This window comes from Molossus molossus, unplaced genomic scaffold (assembly GCF_014108415.1).
Source record: "Molossus molossus isolate mMolMol1 unplaced genomic scaffold, mMolMol1.p scaffold_m16_p_17, whole genome shotgun sequence".
In the NCBI taxonomy this organism is placed as follows: domain Eukaryota; kingdom Metazoa; phylum Chordata; class Mammalia; order Chiroptera; family Molossidae; genus Molossus; species Molossus molossus.
In genome coordinates, this window is record NW_023425352.1 from 28,634,700 (window position 1) to 28,654,814 (window position 20,115).

Below are 20,115 nucleotides of genomic sequence, written 5' to 3' on the forward strand. Positions count from 1 at the left end.
TGATCGACATAAGGAATGTAAGTTCATTTGAGGAATACTGACTTGTTTTTTAATAGTAAACTTTCATATCCATGAATTTGGTTAAATCTGTACATTTATCCAGTCCTTCCTGTTTCAATTTCCTTCTTAAGGCCTTAAAGAAATTGTTATATTTAATCCTGTTCATGTTATAGTTTTGAGGCTATTGTAAGATCTTATTTTCTTTCCTTTTTTTTTTTTTATCCTCACCCGAGGACATTTTTCCACTTTTTGTTCAGGTAGAGTGGGGGGGGGGGGGAGAGAGGAACAGAGAGAGAGAGAAACGTCGACGTGAAAGGGACACATGGAGTGGCTGCCAACCGCACGACCAACCAGGGCCGGGGACAAACCGCAACCAAGGTACGCGCCCTTAGCGTGAACCGAACCTGGGTCTCTCAGGACCGCAGGCCGACGCTCTAACTGCTGAGCCAAACCGGCCAGGGCAGATCTTATCTTCTATACAATCATCGCTCATACACATAGTATAAATGCATAAGGAACCTTCTGGAATTCCATTCTAAAAAAATTCTAGATTCTCTTTGACTTTCTACAGAGACCATTATACCATCTGCAAATAAAGCAATGTGAATTATCTTACTATTATTCCTCTAACTTACTTTTATTATCTCATAGCATTAGTTAGAGCTGTTATCCCTTGAATGTTCTTAATTTTAGTAGTTTCCTATATGAATGCATTTTATCAGATTAAGAACATTCTTCTCTATGCCTAATTTAAACATTATGAGGGTGACTATGATATACCAAGTGTTTTTAGGATCTAGTTCTTTATTCAGCTAATGTGAATTAATATTTTAAAATGTTACACTATACGTACATACCTTCTACACTGCTTATTTTTCATTGATAATATGTTTAGATTGGGCCATAATGCTTTTCCTTACATATTTCTATGAACTATTTGAATATTAAAATGATTATAAAAACGGTGAATAGACAAAACTCAAATATAAGAGTTAAAACTAACTTTTAAAAAAAATTCTCACCTGAGGATATTTTTCTGTTTATCTTCAGATGGGGGGTTGGGCGGGGGAGTGGAGAGAAACACTGACGAGAGAGGGACACATCGACTGAATTCCCACAGGACCCTGACCAGGGCCATGGAAGAACCGAAACCAAAGTACATGCCCTTGAGTGGAATCAAACCCATGACTCATTGGTTGGTGAACCAACGCTCTAACCACTGAGCAAAACTGGCCAGGGCTAAAACTATAACTCCTAAAGAAAATATCATGACTTTGGATTTGGCAAAGATTACTTAGACATGATACCAAAATAATGAGAGAGAACAACAAGAAAGGTCAACTGGAGTTCATCAAAATTAAAAATTTTGCCCTTCAAAAGACATGAATTAAGACAGTACAAAAAATAAACCAGTCTGAAAAAAAATATTTACATAACATATCTCATTCAAGGCCTTAATCTAGAACATGTAAAGAATTTTTTCAACTCACTAATAAGACAAACACAATTTAAAGAAGACAGTTGAAACTAAGTTGAAGACATCATATCATACCTAGTGGGGTGTGTTGGTAAATGTTCCCTAATTAGCCCTCCCCCACTAACCCGCAAAAGGATGCTGGCTGATAGTTTTTGCCTATTTCCATGGTATTAAATATTTCTACTATCACCAATATCAAGATATCAATATAATATTGAATACAGAGTTGGGAAAAGATTGGCAGTAGCACACCATTATATAGTATTTCCACCATACACATATAATCAAGAGCACAGATAACACTAATGTTATAAAACCATTAGAACATGATGAGCTTTAAATATTGTATTTGTAATCACCATAGTAGTCATCAATACATTATTCTAAAAATTGATAAATACAAGAAGCAATTTATCTCGCCTCACCTGTACTGACTGTATCTCAAGAGTAAACAAAGAGTCAAATAGGTCTAATTGTTAATAAATTCTAGCCAGTAAAAAGAATGGTAGAACAAAAAAATCAGTTTTGTAGTCCTTAAGGAAATAAAAGGTTCAACACAATTATCATCCATGTATGCTAAAAAAATTAGGTTAAATAAAAGGTTGACAGGAAACTATATTAAGATCAATCTGGCCCTGGCCGGTTCGGCTCAGTGGTTATAGAGTGTCGGTCCTCAGACTTAAGAGTCATGGGTTCTATTCTGGTCAGGAGCATGTACCTCAATTGTGATACAGTACCCAGCCCTGGTCGGGGTTGTGTGGGAAAGGCAACCAGTCGATGGGTCTCTCTCACATTAATATTTCTCTTTCTCTCTCCCTCCTTCCCACTCTATCTGAAGATGAAAAAATGTCATCAGGTGAGGATTTAAAAAAAAGAAATGAAACAGGGACATAGCAATCAATGAAATCTGTATCCTGATTCAAACAGTAAAAAAATTTGATATCAGTGCCAATTCTCTTAAATGTAATAATGACATAGTGGCTATGTTTGAAAACGTGTTCTTCTTAGTAAAGAATTCAAGAGAAAGACGTGTAAAATGTTGTAATTTCAAGAGTATGACAAAAGAAGAACAGCAATGAAACAAGATTGGCAAAATGCTGTGAACTACTGCAGATGAGTGAATCATACACAGGGGTCCACTATACTAGTCTCTCTACTTATGTGTGCTTCAAAGTTTCCATGATAAAAAAAGCATGAAGATATTTACCAATGAGATCACTTCGATCTAATAACAACTCTAGATCTTCATCACTAATGACCTTCTCTCTTGATCCTTTTACCTCCCTAGAATAGAAAGCAAAAAATCAGATTTATATGATAAATCAAAACCATAAATTACCTTTTTTGGGGGAGGGGAAGGACACACAACTTACCTTTCATAATCTCTAGATTTTAATAATTCCATTAATTCCTTAGGGTCTATGAAGCTCTTAGATGGGTTTAATCCAGATTGGCCACCTTTGAAATGATCTAGAAAAGTTTAAAAAATTCAAAATATTCAAAATTATTTTTTAAACAAAAATACATTACAAACCATCGCAATTGCTAACATTAACAAGGACAGATAAAACCAAGCGTTGGTAAAGAAGAAAAGCAACTGAAATTCTCAAACTTTGCTATTAAAAGTGCAAAATGGTACATCCACTTGGGAAAAGTTTGGTAGTTTCCTATAGGTAAACTACCTATCCTAAGCCTCAGAACAAATAAATGCTTATGTCCACAAATACACATATACAAGAGGAGCTCATTTATAAGAAAAAATGGAAACAATTCAAACATCAATCAACAAAAGAATGTAAAGCAACCTATTCAGCAATTATTTTTAAAAAAAACACCAAACTTCTGCCCAGCCGATGTGGTTCACTGGTTGAGCGTCGATCCATGCACCAAGAGGTAGCTGTTTCGATTCCCTGTCAGGACACATGCCCAGGTTGTGGACCAAATCCCAGTGGGGGGCATGTAGAAGGCACCCAACGATGTTCTCTCTCATCAATGTTTCTATTTCTCTTTCCCTTTCATTACCTCTCTCTCTAAAAAAAAAAATCAATCAATCAATAAACACCAAACTTCTGCCCTGGCTGGTTTGACTCAGCAGTTAGAGCATTGGCCTGGGGACCAACAGGGCCTCAGATTCTATCCCTGGCCAAGGTCAGGTAGTGCAGGAGGCAACCAATTGATGTGTCTCTCTCACATTAATGTTTCTCCTCCCCACCCCCTTTTCCTTCTGCTCTATCTAAAAAAAATAGTCCTGGGGTGAGGATTAACAAAACAAAACAAAACAAAACAAAAAAACCACCAAATTTCTAATACACACAACACAGATGAATTTCAAAATATGTTGAGCAAAAACAACTAGACAAAAAAGAACATACATAGGCAAAGGATGCAGGCAGAATCCTACTTGTAATATGAAAATGTCTTTGACTTGGATGTAAGATTGTCACGTGAGTGTATACAACATGACAAAATACATCAGTGTACACTTAAAATCTGTATGTATATTATACCTCAATATTTTCCCCTGGCCGGTTTGGCTCAGCAGTTAGAGCATCGGCCTACAGACCAGAGAGTACCAGGTTCGGTTCCCACTAAGGGCACATACCTCATTTGTAGTTTGCCCCTGGCTCCAGTTGGGTTGGTGTGGGTGGCAACTAGTCCATGTGTCTCTCACATCGATGTTTCTCTCTCTCTCCCCTCCCACAAAAAATAAATTTAAAAACAAACAAAAAAAACCCTGTCAATATTTTTAAATTTTTTTTTTTTAATCCTCACCCGAGGACATTTTTGCATTTTTTTTTTTTGTTGTTCAGACAGAGAGGGAGGGAGAGAGAGGAAGAGAGAGAGAGAGAAACATCGATGTGAAGGGACACATCTAGTGGTTGCCACCCGCACGACCGACCAGGGCCGGGGACAAACTGCAACCGAAGTACATGCCCTTAGCGGGAACCAAACCCGGGTCTCTCTGTACCGCAGGCCAACGCTCTAACCGCTGAGCCAAACTGGCCAGGGCCCACAAAAAATAAATTTAAAAACAAACAAAAAAAACCCTGTCAATATTTTTAAATTCATTTCAAATTGTTTCAAATTTTAATCTCTCAAAATACTAAAAATAGAACTTAGAAAAATAAAACTATAAGCTTTGCTTAATTTAAACTATAGTCAATAAACAAAATAAATTTCCATCAAATTCCTAAAGCTGCACAGGCAAAAAAATTTTAATTTGCACAAAATCTTACTAGGATCAAGTTTTCCTTTCCTCTAATACATATTCTTATCGTCTGAATGTTCCATGAAGTCAAATTAAAGATGCCCAAATCTAACCCACATTTCCCTCAAAATCCGATACACTGGAGAAAGTATAGCAGGTTCTTAAGTAATGTTGTTTTATTATATAATGTTGAGATGCCACAAAAACTTAACTTTTGTTTAACCAACATTAAGTGAGAACTTACTGTATTTGCAAGTAGAAAAGTTGTATGAAAAAACTGACAGTAATTTTCAACATTATGATTCCATCTTTCTAGGCTTTACAACTAACATGATTAGCCATCAAGTCATTTATCCAAATATAATCTTATATTCAATGAATAAAGGAACTCCAAGGAACAGAAGATAAAATGCCAATGATTCACCTATTTCATTTTCCCTACACCTCAGAATCTTTTCTAGATTAAAAACCACTGTATTTAAAATACTATAATAGAAAGTATGAAAAGGGACCTCTGGAGTCAAATATTTTTTGAACTGGTGGTTCAACAAAGTAATTTGATCTTTTTATAGCACAATTTCAATATATGTTTATCATTCTAGAACTTAATATATGGAACTTGTACAAAGAGGCTTGGAAGTTTTCTTAAACATTTTGACAGGCAAATCTCTTATTAAGAAAAAGCATCATTGACTTCTGGTCAAGATGGCGGGTAGGTAAACGCGGTATCGCATCCTCCCACAACCACATCAAAGTTACAACTAAACTACAGAACAACCATCATTCAAAACCGCCTGAAATCAAGTTGAATGGAAGTCCTACAACTAAGGATTTAACAAGTAGCCACGTGGAGATTGGTAGGAGGGGCGGGGGCGGGGGCGGGGGCGGAGGAGCTGGCCCCACACCCACGTGTGACAGATAAAAATCAGGAGGATGCTTGGCTGGGAAGGTCCTCCCTGAGGACTAAGAGGTCCCCACCCCACACCAGGCACCCTGCTCAGGGTTCCAGTGCCAGAAAAAGAAGTGCCCATAACTTCTGGCTGGAAAAACCAGCGGGAACTGAGGCTCTGAGAGGCTGAGGCAGATGGAGCTCCAGGCAGCTCCTCTTAAAGGGTCTGTGCACAGACTTACCGGAATCACTCCCTCTAAGCTCAGAGGGGAGGCAGCTTGAAGAGTGCAAGAGACATATAGGAAAAAATTGAGCTGTTTGGCACTGGAGCGAGGGCTTTCTCTTGGACAAACGTGCTGTCAGAGGACTTTGTTCCTTTGGTGAGCCCTTCCCTAGGAAGGCAGACTGCCACCATGTCTGGGACTTCAGCAACCTGGCTCACACTGTTGGCCCTGCCCCACCCAACTTCCAGGCCCACCCAAGCTGTTGCCATTGCTAAACCATAGGATTGGCCTGTCTTGGATCCTGCTTCAGGTTTTCCTATATTCTTTGAAATAAGCACCATGTGGTCTCTGATAGCCCCATACCTCTCGGTAAGTAACACATAGGAACAAACACAGGGAGGCAGCCAAAATGAGAAGACAAAGAAACAGGTCCCAAATGAAAGAAAAGAATAAAACTCCAAGAAAAGAACTAAAGGAAATGGAGATGAGCAATCTAACAGAGGCTGAGTTCAAAATACTGCTTATAAGGATGCTCAATGAACTTAGTGAGAACCTCAGCGAACTTAGTGAGGGCCTCAAGAGCATTAAAAAGGACCAGTCAGAAATGAAGGAGGCATTAACTGAAATAAAGAATAATTTACACAGATTCAATAGTAGAGTAGGTAAAGCCAAGAAGCAAACCATGGATTTGAAATCTAAGGAAGCAAAAAGCACCCTATCAGAACAGCAAACAGAAAAAAGAATCCAAAAGAATGAGGAGAGTGTTAGGAGCCTCTGGGACAACTTAAAGCGTGCCAACATTTGCATCTTGGGGTGCAAGAAGGAGAAGAGCGAGAACAAGAAATCGAAAACCTGTTTGAAACAATAATGGCAGAAAACTTCCCTAACTTGGTGAAGGTAACAGACATACAAGTCCAGGAAGCACAGAGTCCCAAACAAGATGAACCGTAAGAGGCCCACACCAAGACACATCATCATCAAAATGCAAAAGGTTCAAGGCAAAGAGAGAATCTTAAAAGCAGTAAGAGAAAAGCAGTTGGTTACCTATAAAAGAATTCCCATTAGACTGTCAGCTGATTTCTCAAAAGAAACTTTGCCGGCCAGAAGGGAGTTGCAAGAAATATTCAGTGATGAAAAGCAAGAACCTACAACCAAGATTACTCTATCCTGCAAAGCTGCCATTTAGAATCGATTGCCATATAAAGACTTTCCCAGCCCTGGCCGGTTTGGCTCAGCGGTTAGAGCATCGGCCTGAGGTCCGGAGAGACCCGGGTTCGGATCCTGCTAAGGGCACGTACTTCGGTTGTACTTTGTACCCGGCCCTGGTTGGTCGTGCGGGTGGCAGCCACTCGATGTGTCCCTTCACGTCGATGTTTCTCTCTCTCTCTCCTCCCACTCTATCTGTACAAAAAATGGAAAAATATCCTCGGGTGAGGATAAAAAAAAAAAAAAAAGACTTTCCCAGACAAGAAAAAGTTAAAGGAGTTCATCACCACCAAACCGTTATTATATAAAATGATGAAGGGTCTTTTTGAAGAAAAAGATAAAATATATGAACAAACAAAATTGCAATGAATACATATGTATCGACAATGGAATCTACAAACAAAATGAACAGGCAGAACAGAAACATTCTCACAGATACAGAGAACATTTTGTTGGTTGCCCGATGGGAGGGGGTTTAGGGGAATGGGTGAAAAAGGTGAAGAGATTAAGTACAAATTGGTTGCTAGACTGACAAACTTCAAAGGGAAGGGGGTTGGAGGGTGGGAAGAAATAAACCAAAGAACTTATATGCATAACCAATGGACACAGACAATAGTATGGGAAAAGGCGGGAGGGGGGTGGGAGTGGGGAGGAGGGCATCATTGGGAGAATAATGAACATCTGTAATACATTCTACAATAAAGATCAAAAAATAAAATTTAAAAAAAAAAAGAAAAAGCATAATTATCGTCTCAAATCCATGTGACATATTTCAGATAGGTACTTTAAAATTATCCTTTTGTTCCTTATCTAGAAACTTCACTAATATTTTCCTTCTGTCTCTGGTCACCAACTTAGGTCTTTACACTCCCACATTTCCCACTGCCTATTTAATAAATCCTGTACTAATCAAGCACATTAATGTCTTTTGCAAAGTAAGTAACAAAAATCAACAACAGATAACTGTAGCATAAAATACTAGAAAGTGGTATTTACTCTTGTGGATGATCAACTTTTCCAGTTTTCTTTTAGCAGCTGCTCTTTCCACGATTTTCTGATCAATAGTGTTTGCTGTAACAAGCCGATATACAACAACTGGCTTCGTCTGACCAATTCTATGACATCTATCCTGGGCCTGAAGATCAGACTGGGGGTTCTTAAAGGAAGAAAAAAAATGAACATTTAACAATATAAGGTGTACTATGGCCCTGGCCGGTTTGGCTCAGCGGTTAGAGTGTCGGCCTGCGGTCCAGAGAGACCCGAGTTCGGTTTCCACTAAGAGCACATACCTCGGTTGCAGTTTGTTTCCGACCCTGGTTGGGTCGTGTGGGTGGCAACCACTCAATGTGTCCCTTTCACGTTGATGTTTCTTTCTTTCTTTCTCTCTCTCTCCTTCCCACTATATCTGAACAAAAAATGGAAAAATGTCCTCGGGAGAGGATAAAAAAAATTAAATAAATAAACGTGTACTATGTTTGGGGAAAGTCAACATGCATAGAATCTGATTGAAAACTTTTAAATAGTGCCTTAATTCAATTTAGACTTCTAGAATGGCTTCATGATAGAACATGTTGAAGTCTTAACACATAGGACACCTGACAAATTATATTTACTTAAAATGGATATACCTTTTCAAAACAGATAAATAAAATTGCAAAGCATAGAAAGATTAACAATTCACAATGTAACTATAATCAGTATATTATTACACTTGCAACTTACCCAATCACTGTCATAAATGATAACTGTGTCTGCTGCAGTCAGATTAATGCCCAGGCCACCAGCTCGTGTACTCACTAAGAAGATAAACACATCTGGATCTGTGTTGAAGTTGTGCATCTAAAAGCAAAAAGGATTTGAGCACCGGAATTAAGAAACAAAATTCCTGCCTGGAAAGTGAACATAAGGATGCATGGGGAAGAGGCATCATATAACCATGTGTTTACCAGGAAAGGAAGGGAGAGGACAGGGGTGGGCCAAAGTTTATATATATAACCTATCCCTCTTCAAACTAGGTATGAGTCCTTCAGCATCCACAGGACTTTTGATGTGAGGTAAATACATGCTGAATAATACCCTAGAAGCCATAAAAGTTTTGAAAAAGGTCAATTTTCTGAAAAGACATACAGCTGCCAAAGATGCACCTCTTACAATACAAAAAATAAAAATCATAGGTACGCCTATTTCCCATATTGTGGCAAAAAAACAAGGAGCCCTAGGACCCGCGGTACCAATTTGACCTTCAGAGGGACTTGAGACCAAACAGTTCAGACAATACTGATGTTCCATGACTACTTGACTGACCCTCAATAAAAATCCTAAACACCAAGGTTAACATGAGTCTCCCTGGTTTACTTAACATGTGTTATTACAAATTGTTGCCGGGATAATTAAGTGCTGTCTGTGTGACTCCACTGGAAACACATCTAGTTTCTCCTGGACTTTACCTATGCAATTTTTCTTTGCTGATTTAAACAGTATCCTTTTACTGTAATAAACCATGACTATGAGAGATTAAGAAAAAGAAAAACTTTAAACAAAAACACTGAGAGATTACTTTTAATTACAACTATAAAAGGCATATCCAAGGGAGGTCAACCATCATTTGGAGCTACAAAACAATTATGTTAGCCATGGCTGGGTTGCTCAGTTGATTGGAACATCAACCCATATACCAAAAGATTATGGGTTTGATAGAAAGGCAACTGATCTGTGTTTCTCTTTCTCATTAATATTTCACTCTCCTTACCTCCCTTTCTGTAAAATCAGTAAACATGTCCTTGGGTGAGTACAAAACAACAAAAACAAAACAATTACAAAATAAAACATCTGCTCATGTCAACTTCATTTATTTTCTAAGCACCTATCTTATTAAGGAGATAGCAATTTTATTTTATTATTATTAATTTTTTATCCTCAGTCGAGGACATTATTTTGTTTTTTGTTCAGATGGAGAGAAAGGGAGAGGAAGAGAGACAGAGAGAGAGAGAGAGAGAGAGAGAGAGAGAGAGAGAGAGAGAAACATCGACGTGAAAGGAACACATCGAGTGGTTGTCACCCACACGACCCGACCAGGGCTGGGGACAAACTGCAACAGAAGTACATGCCCTTAGCGGGAACCTGAAGCTGGGTCTCTTCTGGACTGCAGGCCGATGCTCCAACCGCTGAGCCAAATCGGCCAGGGCAGGAGATAGTAACTTTATAATTTAACTTTATTAAAAAAGAATATGTACACAAGGGAAGATTAAGAAAGATTATCTAATATATTATTATTAAACATTACAAAAACATTAAGAAAAAATAAATCTAGACCATCTTCCCTTCAAAAAATGGTGATTGAAAAACAAAACAAAACCCCCAAATGGTTGGCTAGGAGATGGGGTAGGCAGGAAAGGTGGATTACTCTGAGAGAGCATGAGGAAATTCTTTTGAGCTGATGGGTAGTGTTCTAAATCTTGATAGTTTAGGTCATACTCATGAATGCATTCATCAAAAGTGAAAAAATACACTTTATTTTATTCCCTTCAGAATATGTAAATATTACCACAAAAGGTAAAATATGCTGAAATAATTAGAAAGTATTACCTGCAATTTATTTTGAAATATACCCAAAAAGAACTAATTTTAATTGGTTCAATTAATGGACTGATGCTGTATCACAATTATCCAATAAAAAATAGTAAATTTTAACAGCAGGTTGTGAATGGATTTACAGCTGGTCAAGTAAAAAATTCTTTCAACTGCTACTAGTGAAATTTTCATAATAAATTTTAGAAGTGAAAGAGCCAAAATTGAAAATAAAAATTAGTATCCTATAATAGTTTACAGTGGTGTTTAGGTAGATATTAACAAAAGATATACTCTATAATTTGAGAAACATTAAGACTAAAGGATTTTGGGTCTTTTCTATTAATTTGTGGGTCTCTTTTGAATATTACTTCAGAAAACAAGATAAGAGTTACAAAAAGAACTTGGTATATAAGACATAAGTAGTCTTACATTTGTCTCTCTCTCTGAATAAGACATGGATCCATCAAGTCTGCTGAAGTTGAAATTTCTAAAGTGGCAGTAATCAATCAAAATGTCCAACATTCTTGTCATTTGTGAAAAAAGCAGCACCTGAAATTTAAATATATCTTAGTATCTCTACTGATTAATAAAGAATAATTAAACAACAACAACAAAAATCCACCCAAAGTACCACCTTGTGCCCTCTGGACTTTAGTTCTGGCAGCATTCGATCCAAAATTAAAAATTTTCCAGAATTTGTTACCAATTCTTCATCAACCTTAAAAGTAAGCAAAGAAAGAAAACACAAAAGTAGTCATGATAGTTACTAATAATTTGGCTTTGTCAAAATAAAACGAAGTGAAGAGTTCAATTTTCAACAACAAATAAATCTATAAAACTTAAAATAAAAATTTGACCTTGTTATTTGTGTATTTTATCTTTATCAGAAGGTAGTTTGTTCTCTAGTAAAGATATGCTCTAGTGGTTAGAACATTGCGTACCAAAGGGTCATGGGTTTGTCCCCTGATTAAGGCAATCAAGGGCGCATACCTGGGTTATAGGTTCAATCCTGGCCCCAGCCTATCTGGGCATGGATGGGAGGCAACCAATCCATGCCAATCTCTCAGGTCAATATTCCACGCCCCCTCGCTCTTTAAATATCAATGGAAAAAATATCCTTCGGTGAGGACTAACAAAAAGTAAAACAAATATATAAGTAAACTACTATGAAACAAGAATATTGAGGATTACTTAGAACTGATTTCCTTAACACTATACTATTTTTCCATCAACTGCCCCCCAAAAAATTTAATTTAATCTGAGAGTCCGTAACTTAATTATCAACCTTTCGAGTTTTCTTATGTGGTTCTTTGTTGAATATAAATGAGGAGCCACACTGGTTCTGACAAACTGAATCCAACTAAGCACTACTAAAAAGGCTGACAACTAAAGGTGTCTCTAAAATAGACAGCAAGTAAAACAGAGTGAAAATTAGCTGTTACTAAAAAATTCCCAATATAGAAAATAACACTTTCCCCCAACATAAAAAAGGCAAAGAAATCAAAACAGTGCATTAAATGGTATTTACCTTAAACTCTTGTGTGCCTGGGTCTATAGGGTACTCGATCAAATAAGGATGATTACAGCATTTACGAAGAAGCATCATTATATTCTGCAGCTTCAGATTAACTTCAGATTCTACAGGGATATTCACTTCCACAACAGGTCTACAAAAACATAAAACCCGTGAATACAAGAAATACAAACAAGTCTAGTTTAAAGGACACTTTATTTTGAAACTCCCACCTTTCTCCATCTAACTCTGGCTGGATCTGAGTCATCAATTTTTCCAATTCATTAGGGGAGTCATCTATTTCGCTGTAATTTATTAACTTTCTAGTTCGCCGTTTTGGTCGTCCAGTGGAACTTAACTGAACTGTTTCTTTCTAAAAGAAAACAAATGAAAGAAATGTCTGCTTAAAAAACTATACCTTTAAATTCTAAATATATACAAAGTGGGGTATAATATTTTCATGTATAAAATGTTTTAAGGAGCCTGGCTGGGGTAGATTAGTGGTTGTGGAACCATGCACCAAGAGGTTGTCAGTTCGATCCCCGGTCAGGGCACATGCCCAGGATGTGGGCCAAATCCCCAGTGGGGGGCATGCAGGAGGCAGCCAAGTGATGTTATGGCTCATTGATTTTTTTTCTACCCCCCTAAAACCAATAAAGAAAAAAAAAATTGTCTTACAAAAATTATCTTAGCCCTGGCTGGTTTGGCTCAGCAGTTAGAGCGTTGGCCCACAGTCCAGAGAGACCCGGGTTTGGTTCCTGCTAAGGGCACATACCTCAGTTGCAGTTTGTCCCCAGCCCCGGATGGGGTTGTGCAGGAGGCAGCTACTTGATGTGTCCCTTTCCAGTTCATGTTTCTATCTCTCTCCCTCCCACTCTATCTGAACAAAAATGCAATAATGTCCTTGTGTGAGGATAAAAAAAAAATTGTTTTAAGGAAAAAAAAATTGTCTTTTATCGTCAAGATTAGTAATTTCCAAAGGCACAAAATCAAGGATCCATAAACTATAGACAAATACAAATGTCATATGAAATTTAACTGTTTTAACACTGGTGACAATACCAGAGAATCAGAGTAAATGTCTTCCTCTCAGTGGAAGAAATTAAGTATGAATAAAACTGTTTTGAACTTACATAAAAGGATTTAATAGCTTACAGCTGAAATAAAGCTCCACATCTGCATTACAGAGGGTTATGTCTTTGGATTGGTATAACACTACAAAATGTAATTCCTCACAATAGGCAACTACTGTATGTTTCTATGAGCTAAAAAGCTAGATTTTCCCTTTAATTATAATAAAAATGGGAGAAAATTCTGATGGTTGTACAAGAGAGAAAGGCATAACTATTTTGAGAAAAAATACATAAGTTGTTTTTGGGAACTGATCTAGTTGGAAAGTCCTTAGTATACTGTGTGCCTGTTCAAATAAAAATTCTTTAAGTAGCATTTCAGATGGGTATAAAGCAATTAATGTATGAGACATCATTTAAATTTTAGTAAGACCATATAGCATTAATGGACATATGCCTTTTAGTCCAGTTAGAAATGGACTCTTAAGTCTTGAAAACAGGTAATGAGCCACAAGACAGAAATCAACTAGGAAATTTTCTATGCCAGCTGTCATTTACAGTATATTTCTTTTTTTAAAAAAAGGTTTTATTGATTTTTAAGATAGAGATGTGAAGGAGAAACACCTATCGGCTGCCTTCTGCATGCCCTGGTCCTACCAGGGACCAAACACGCACCCTGGGAGTGTGGCCTAATTGGGAATCAAACCAAGACCTCAGTCCATGGGGCGATGCTCAATCCACTGGGCCAGACCAGTATGGGCTACAGTATATTTCAAATCCACACTCTACCTCACTGGATCCAAACATGTTTGCAATCGTACGGTTCACAATGGCTGTATAAAAGATCTCTTGTTTTTTCGACAGTGGTGCATAGACGACTACTTCTCGTTTGGGAGGAACTTCAAGAGCAACATCAGACTTTAGTCTTCTCAGTAAGAATGGTGTTAGAATCTGAAATTTAAACATGATTATGTGAATATTGTACATTCCTATATTTTAGGGAATCCTCTCCCAATAGGTCCCCTTGCCCCTCCTTTTTTCCTACATAAATATTACGACGTCTCAAAAGATGAGATAAAATGTCTCCTTGAAATTTTCTCAGACCAGATCACATGACAAGCTCAGTATTTATGCGTAACATTTCACAATTTATTAATTTTTCAAATATAGCTTAAATATTTTAAAAAGCCAAAATAAGGTGATTATCTGTACTTCTTAGAATAAGTTATAGCCCACACCTTTTATTTTTTCTTTATAGATTGAAAGAGAGAGGAAGGGAGGAGAAAGATAGAAACACTGATGAGAGAGAACATTGATTGGCCACCTCCTGCATGCTCCCCATGGGGATTTGGCCCACATCCTGGGCATGTGCCCTGACCAGGAATTGAATTGGTGACCTTTTGGTGCATGGGTTGATGCTCAACCACTGAGCAACATCGGCCAGGCTAGCCCACATTTTTTTTTTTGGTACGTGCCCCTAGCGGCAACCAAACCCAGGACTCTGGTCTGCAGGCAGATGCTCCATTTGATGAGTCAACCAGCCAGGGCTAGCCTACATTTTTTAAAGTGAGGTTTTGGATTAGTAGAAAACCAGTGAATCAACCAACCCAGAGATGTGGACATAAAAAGCTTCTATAAATTCTAAAACTTCAGGCTTAACATTATTCTCTTTCATTAGCTGTGTAATGACAAGTGATTTCCACATTTATAAAACAGAGGCAACAGATAATTATACCATTACTAAACTGCTTAGGTATTTAAAGATAATATCCCCAAGGTAGAGAACCAAAAAGAAAAAAAACATTATCAATTGTATTTTTTTAAGTATCTGCAGACATCAGCCCAGAAACAAATATAAAGGAAATTATAAAAAAAAAACAAAAACAGAAAAAATTTGGTAATATAAGTATAATTTGGAATATTTTTATTTTCCATTTTTATGATAAACATGTATATACTTTAAAGTAAAAATAAATCATAAGGATTTTGAATAAAAATGGTCAAAACCCAGTTAAGAAGCTTTTCAGGCCCACATATGAAAACAACTATAAAACCTTTGAAAGATTACGTCTGTCTGAAGTAAAGATAGGTTGGATGAGTGGAGACTGTGGGAAACAGAATAATGGATCATGCCAAGAAGTAAATTATGCAAATATTACTGGTAAACAAAGCATTAAAACCACTCAATTTCTTTTTTTTTTTTGAGTGACAAACATATCAGTAACCATTTAGGGGTCAAATGAATATACACCAAAAGGGCAAAATTTAAAAAATGCGCTTGAGTTCTACTATGAAGCCCTGTGATCTCAGGAATTGGAGGAAGACTTTAAATTTAGGAGGAGCCCTATTTTTCAGAATCTACTACAATGAGTTAAACAGTTGATCACTATGATTCCTTTTAATTCTGAGTCTATAGTAAGCAAAATAAGAAAAAAGTCAAAACCTGGTGCAGCATATGTAATACATTCTGTTCCCTCTCTTTAGCAATAATATCTTCAGCAGTTTCAGAAAGACTAGTGATATCAAACCAAGACTCAAAGCTGTAAGAGAAATTATTACAAGTTAAGCTATTTCATAAATTAATTATATTAACATGAAGTGTTCTACATTTTAAATTTTATATTAACCTGAGTCTTAAAAACCAGATATTTTCTTAAAGGGGACTCCCCCTCCCCCCAATTTATACATGAACATAATCTTACAAGAGTATAAAAATCAGATATATATTAAGGCACATATATCTTTTTTTCCTTCTTAAAATGCAGATAGCAACACGCAGCACCTCATTTGGATGTGTCTGGAGTCTTGGAAACCAGATTCCCTTCCATTCTCCTTCAAATGACCTTGAGAGCAGGATGTGCAGCCACTGGTATAGCCTTAACTGAAAAACATCCCTCCTCTATCAGGGACTGCCATCCTCTTCTTCAGTGCAGCACACAGCTTCAGAAGGCATGCACATGGAGTGGTGAGAGATAAAGGGGACACCTGCCTAGCCTGCTATATGAATCAACCCTGGTGATCAATGGGATGACAGATGTCACAGCCAGATCGCCCTCACTAAGGTACATTATTTTTTGAAACATTTTAATAATAAAGTGATAGAAATGAAAACTGTCTTTGAAACCCAAGGCAGTATGATATATTTAAATATTTTTTCTTTATTGACTTTAGAGAGAGAGGAAGTAAGCAAGTTAGAAACATTGATGAGAGAGAACATCAAATTGCTGCCTCCTGTATGCCCCCACTGGGAATCAGGCCCACAACCTGGGCATGTGCCCTGACAGGTAATTGAACCAGTAGCCTCTTGGTGCATGGGTCGATGCTCAATCACTGACCCACACAGGCCGGACTGATTTCTCTTTAGACATAAATGTAACCTGCTGCAACTAATGTTTTTAAAATGCAACATATACATACCTTAGTAATGATACCTACTATACAGCCTTAGTTATTCACAATGTAAAAAAAAAAAAATTAAAGTGAGCAAATATAAGTATGCTTTATAGTCTATACTAAGTAACACTATAATGTCAGGTAAATCCAATTGGGAAAAAGGCTAATATCTATGCAGTAGTTAGATCAAATATTCCCAAATGTTGAGCATCCAAAACAGGTTTTAAATTCACACCCCTACCTCGATGTTTTAACTCTAGAAATGAACAGGACCTGGAAATGTTGTCCTTAATAAATGCTCCATACTAACAATAAAACAGCCTGGCACCTTGAGACAATATCTGGTAACCAGAGGTAAAAAATTTATTCTCAAAATAAAAGTCAAAGTTATTTTCCTATATTAACTTTCTTCCATCACTGATGCCAAAATTATTTTGCCCTCCTGATTCTGTTATTTCCATTATAATTATTATTATTCTTTTAATCCACACCAGAAGATATTTTTCTATTTACCTTCAGATAGAGTGAGTGGGAGGGAGAGAGAGAAAGAGAAAGAGGACAGAGAGAGAAACATGGATGTGAGAGGGACACATTGACTGGTTGCCTTCCTATAATGACCAGGGCCAGGGACGAACTGAAATCGAACCCATGACTCATTGGTTCGAGGGCCTACGCTCTACCCTAAGCCAAACCTGCCATGGCCTATCATAATTATCTTTAATTTCTGTTAAGATTCTTTCTCATCCATTCTGGGCATGCTATTTTTATTTACTGGTTTTCATAATATAAGCTAAGATTCAAATAGTTTATAGGAAAAAAAGCACTACATTGAAACTGGGAGACCTTGCTTTAACTTTTGGCTCTGACATTAACTAGTTAGTTATATTTTTAACAAATTATGTCAGGGTTTTCTTACATGTAAGATAGGGGATATATTTAACCTCTATCCCTTGAATTGTTTTATGAGGATAAAATAAGTAAAAACCATCTGAATGTGTTTCACAAAGTTAACAAAATTAAGAACCCTATAAAATATTTTAATATTTTAACAAAATATTTTAATTGTTCTCAATTCATCAGTTTTCCTTTAATTAATCAATGCAAATAAAACAATTTCATAATATTTTATTTGCTCACACATAATTTGTGTCAAGAGCGGAACATACAGGGATGGGGGAACTGGTGAAACATGATTAAAAGGTTCAAACTTCCAGTTATAAGATAAACAAACAAGAATGCAGTTTGTGACTACAATTAACACTCCTGTATGATATATAGGAAAGTTGTTAAGAGAGTAGACCCTAAGAGTTCTTACAAGGAGAAATAGTTTTTCTTATTACTACTGATGACAGATGTTAAACCTATTCTGGTAACCATTTCACAATATATGTAAATCAAACCATCGTGCTGTATACTTTTAAAATTTTACAGTAGTGTCTGTCAATTATTTTGCAATAAACCAGAAAAACAATATACAATATATACCACACAGAACTTGCCAAAATGCTATTATCTTAGTTCAGCTATCTAGAAGGAATTAATTTTAACTAAGAACACAGAATTTGAGGTCAGTAAAACATAGTAAGAGTTCAAATAACTGGCTCACTTACCTTTTTAAGTCATCAAATACATCTGGCAACAAAAAGTTTAGCAATGACCAAAGTTCTGATAAATTGTTTTGCAAGGGAGTCCCAGTCAAAAGAAGTTTGTTATCCGCATTGAATCGTTTTAACTCCCTGATTAGACGACACTTCATGTTCTTAATCCTATGTCCTTCATCTACTATTAAGTATTTCCAATAGCAATGCTAGAAAAGAAATTTTTGGGGAAAATGTTAAATGACACTTCACAATTTCCCCTAAAAACAATTCTAAAAAATCAAACCTCTTTATTAAGAGATAAAATATTAAATTTTATCAAATGGCATTTCTTTATTTTTAACTTGTTATACTAGATCACTAAAAAAGAAAAGTTTGCCCTGGCCAGTTTGGCTCAGCGGGTAGAGCGTCAGCCTGCGGTCCACAGAGACCAGGGTTCGGTTCCCGCTAAGGGCATGTACCTCGGTTGCAGTTTGTCCCCGGCCCTGGTTGGGTCGTGTGGGTGGCGGCCACTCGATGTGTCCCTTTCACATCGATGTTTCTCTCTCCCTCCCACTTCATCTGAACAAAATATGGAAAAATGTCCTCGGGTGAAGATTAAAAAAAAAAAAGTTTAATTAGCTCCATATGCTCTGAAATATTAAATTACATTAGAATTTTTGTTTTGAGGCCTACATCTGAGATTGACACTCTATAAACTGCTGATGTTCTTAAGTTTTAAGTTACTGGTTTACTTAGGTTTCTCCTTTCTTCTGGAGCAAACTTTAATTTACGTTCACAGAAAGACATCCATTTAGTTTTATTAAGTTGCCATGAAAATGGTTTTAACTTGTTTTAAAGAATGTTTTTATTGATTTTATACATACTTTAAAAATATGTTAATTGATATTTTTATTTTTTTATCCTCACCTGAGGACATTTTTCCATTTTTTTGTTCATACAGAGTGGGAGGGAGAAAGAGGAGAGAGAGAGAGAAACATGGACGTGAAAGGGACACCGTGAATGTCTGCCACCCGCACGACCAACCAGGGCCAGGGACAAACTGCAACCGAGGTATGCGCCCTTAGTGGGAACCGAACCCAGGTCTCTCAGGACCGTAGGCCAAAGCTCTAACCGCTAAGCCAAACCGGCCAGGGCTAACTGATATTTTTAGATAAAGGAAAAGGGAGAGAAACTTCAATCAACTCCCTCCCACAAGCCCTCACTGGATCAAGCCTGAAACCTGGGAATGTGCCCTGACCAGTAATCAAATTGGTAACCTCTTGGTGCCCAGCAGGAAGCCCACCAACTGAGCCACACAGGTCAGAAAACTTTTTAGTGATTTTATGGAGAGGCAGAAACACTGATGTGAGACAAAAACATCCATCTGCTGCCTCCTGTTAATTGCTCCAACGGGAGATCAAACTTGCAACCTGGGCATGTGCCCTGATCAGGAAGCAAATCATCAATCTTTGCCCAGCCAGTGTGGCTTAGTGGACTGAGCATTGTTCCATGCACCAAGAGGTCAATGGTTGGATTCCTAGTCAGGGTGCACGCCTGAGTTTCAGGCTCAATCCCCAGTAGGGGGGGGGCAAGTAAGGTCCACAGATCAGTGGTCTCTCTTCCTCTCCCCTCCACCCTCTCTCTTTAAAAAAAAAAAAAGGTCAACAAAACATAACAAAAAAATCTTCAACCTTTTGGTGCATGGGACAATGCTGAACCAGCATGGCTTACCTTCTTATTTTAAAAAATTTTTTAAAAGTGGGACTTCTTTTCCTGGTAATATGGCAAAGCAAAGAACATGAAAATTTTCTCATTTTAAACTGTCTACCTTAAAAAGCCATACAAAACATAAAACATCCTTTATAAATAGGCAAAAAAAAAAAACCCAAACCAATGCAATGAAAATGATGAAGAATTTGAAAGTTAGTGAACTGAAATACTTCTCCTATTACTCAGAAATAGAAGCTCTGTGCCCCCCAATGCCA

The 20,115-nt window shown here is 37.2% G+C and overlaps 1 protein-coding gene across 5 annotated transcripts in view; it reads right to left on the reverse strand.

Moving 5' to 3' along the window:
- The window catches only part of HELLS (helicase, lymphoid specific), a 57,972-nt gene that overhangs the window by 17,693 nt on the left and 20,164 nt on the right, over positions 1–20,115 (reverse strand). For 3 of the 5 annotated variants that reach the window (XM_036264640.1, XM_036264642.1, XM_036264639.1), the window contains 11 exons: positions 18,161–18,357; positions 15,601–15,697; positions 13,947–14,108; positions 12,321–12,460; positions 12,103–12,241; positions 11,209–11,292; positions 11,004–11,123; positions 8,727–8,843; positions 8,001–8,160; positions 2,851–2,947; positions 2,685–2,761 (listed from right to left, as the gene is read on the reverse strand). In XM_036264640.1, coding sequence (XP_036120533.1) covers positions 2,685–2,761; positions 2,851–2,947; positions 8,001–8,160; positions 8,727–8,843; positions 11,004–11,123; positions 11,209–11,292; positions 12,103–12,241; positions 12,321–12,460; positions 13,947–14,108; positions 15,601–15,697; positions 18,161–18,357 — 1,390 coding nt within the window. Of the gene's footprint in view, positions 1–2,684; positions 2,762–2,850; positions 2,948–8,000; positions 8,161–8,726; positions 8,844–11,003; positions 11,124–11,208; positions 11,293–12,102; positions 12,242–12,320; positions 12,461–13,946; positions 14,109–15,600; positions 15,698–18,160; positions 18,358–20,115 lie in introns of those variants that run through there. The other 2 variants (XM_036264641.1, XR_004959962.1) reach the window with 2 other exon arrangements.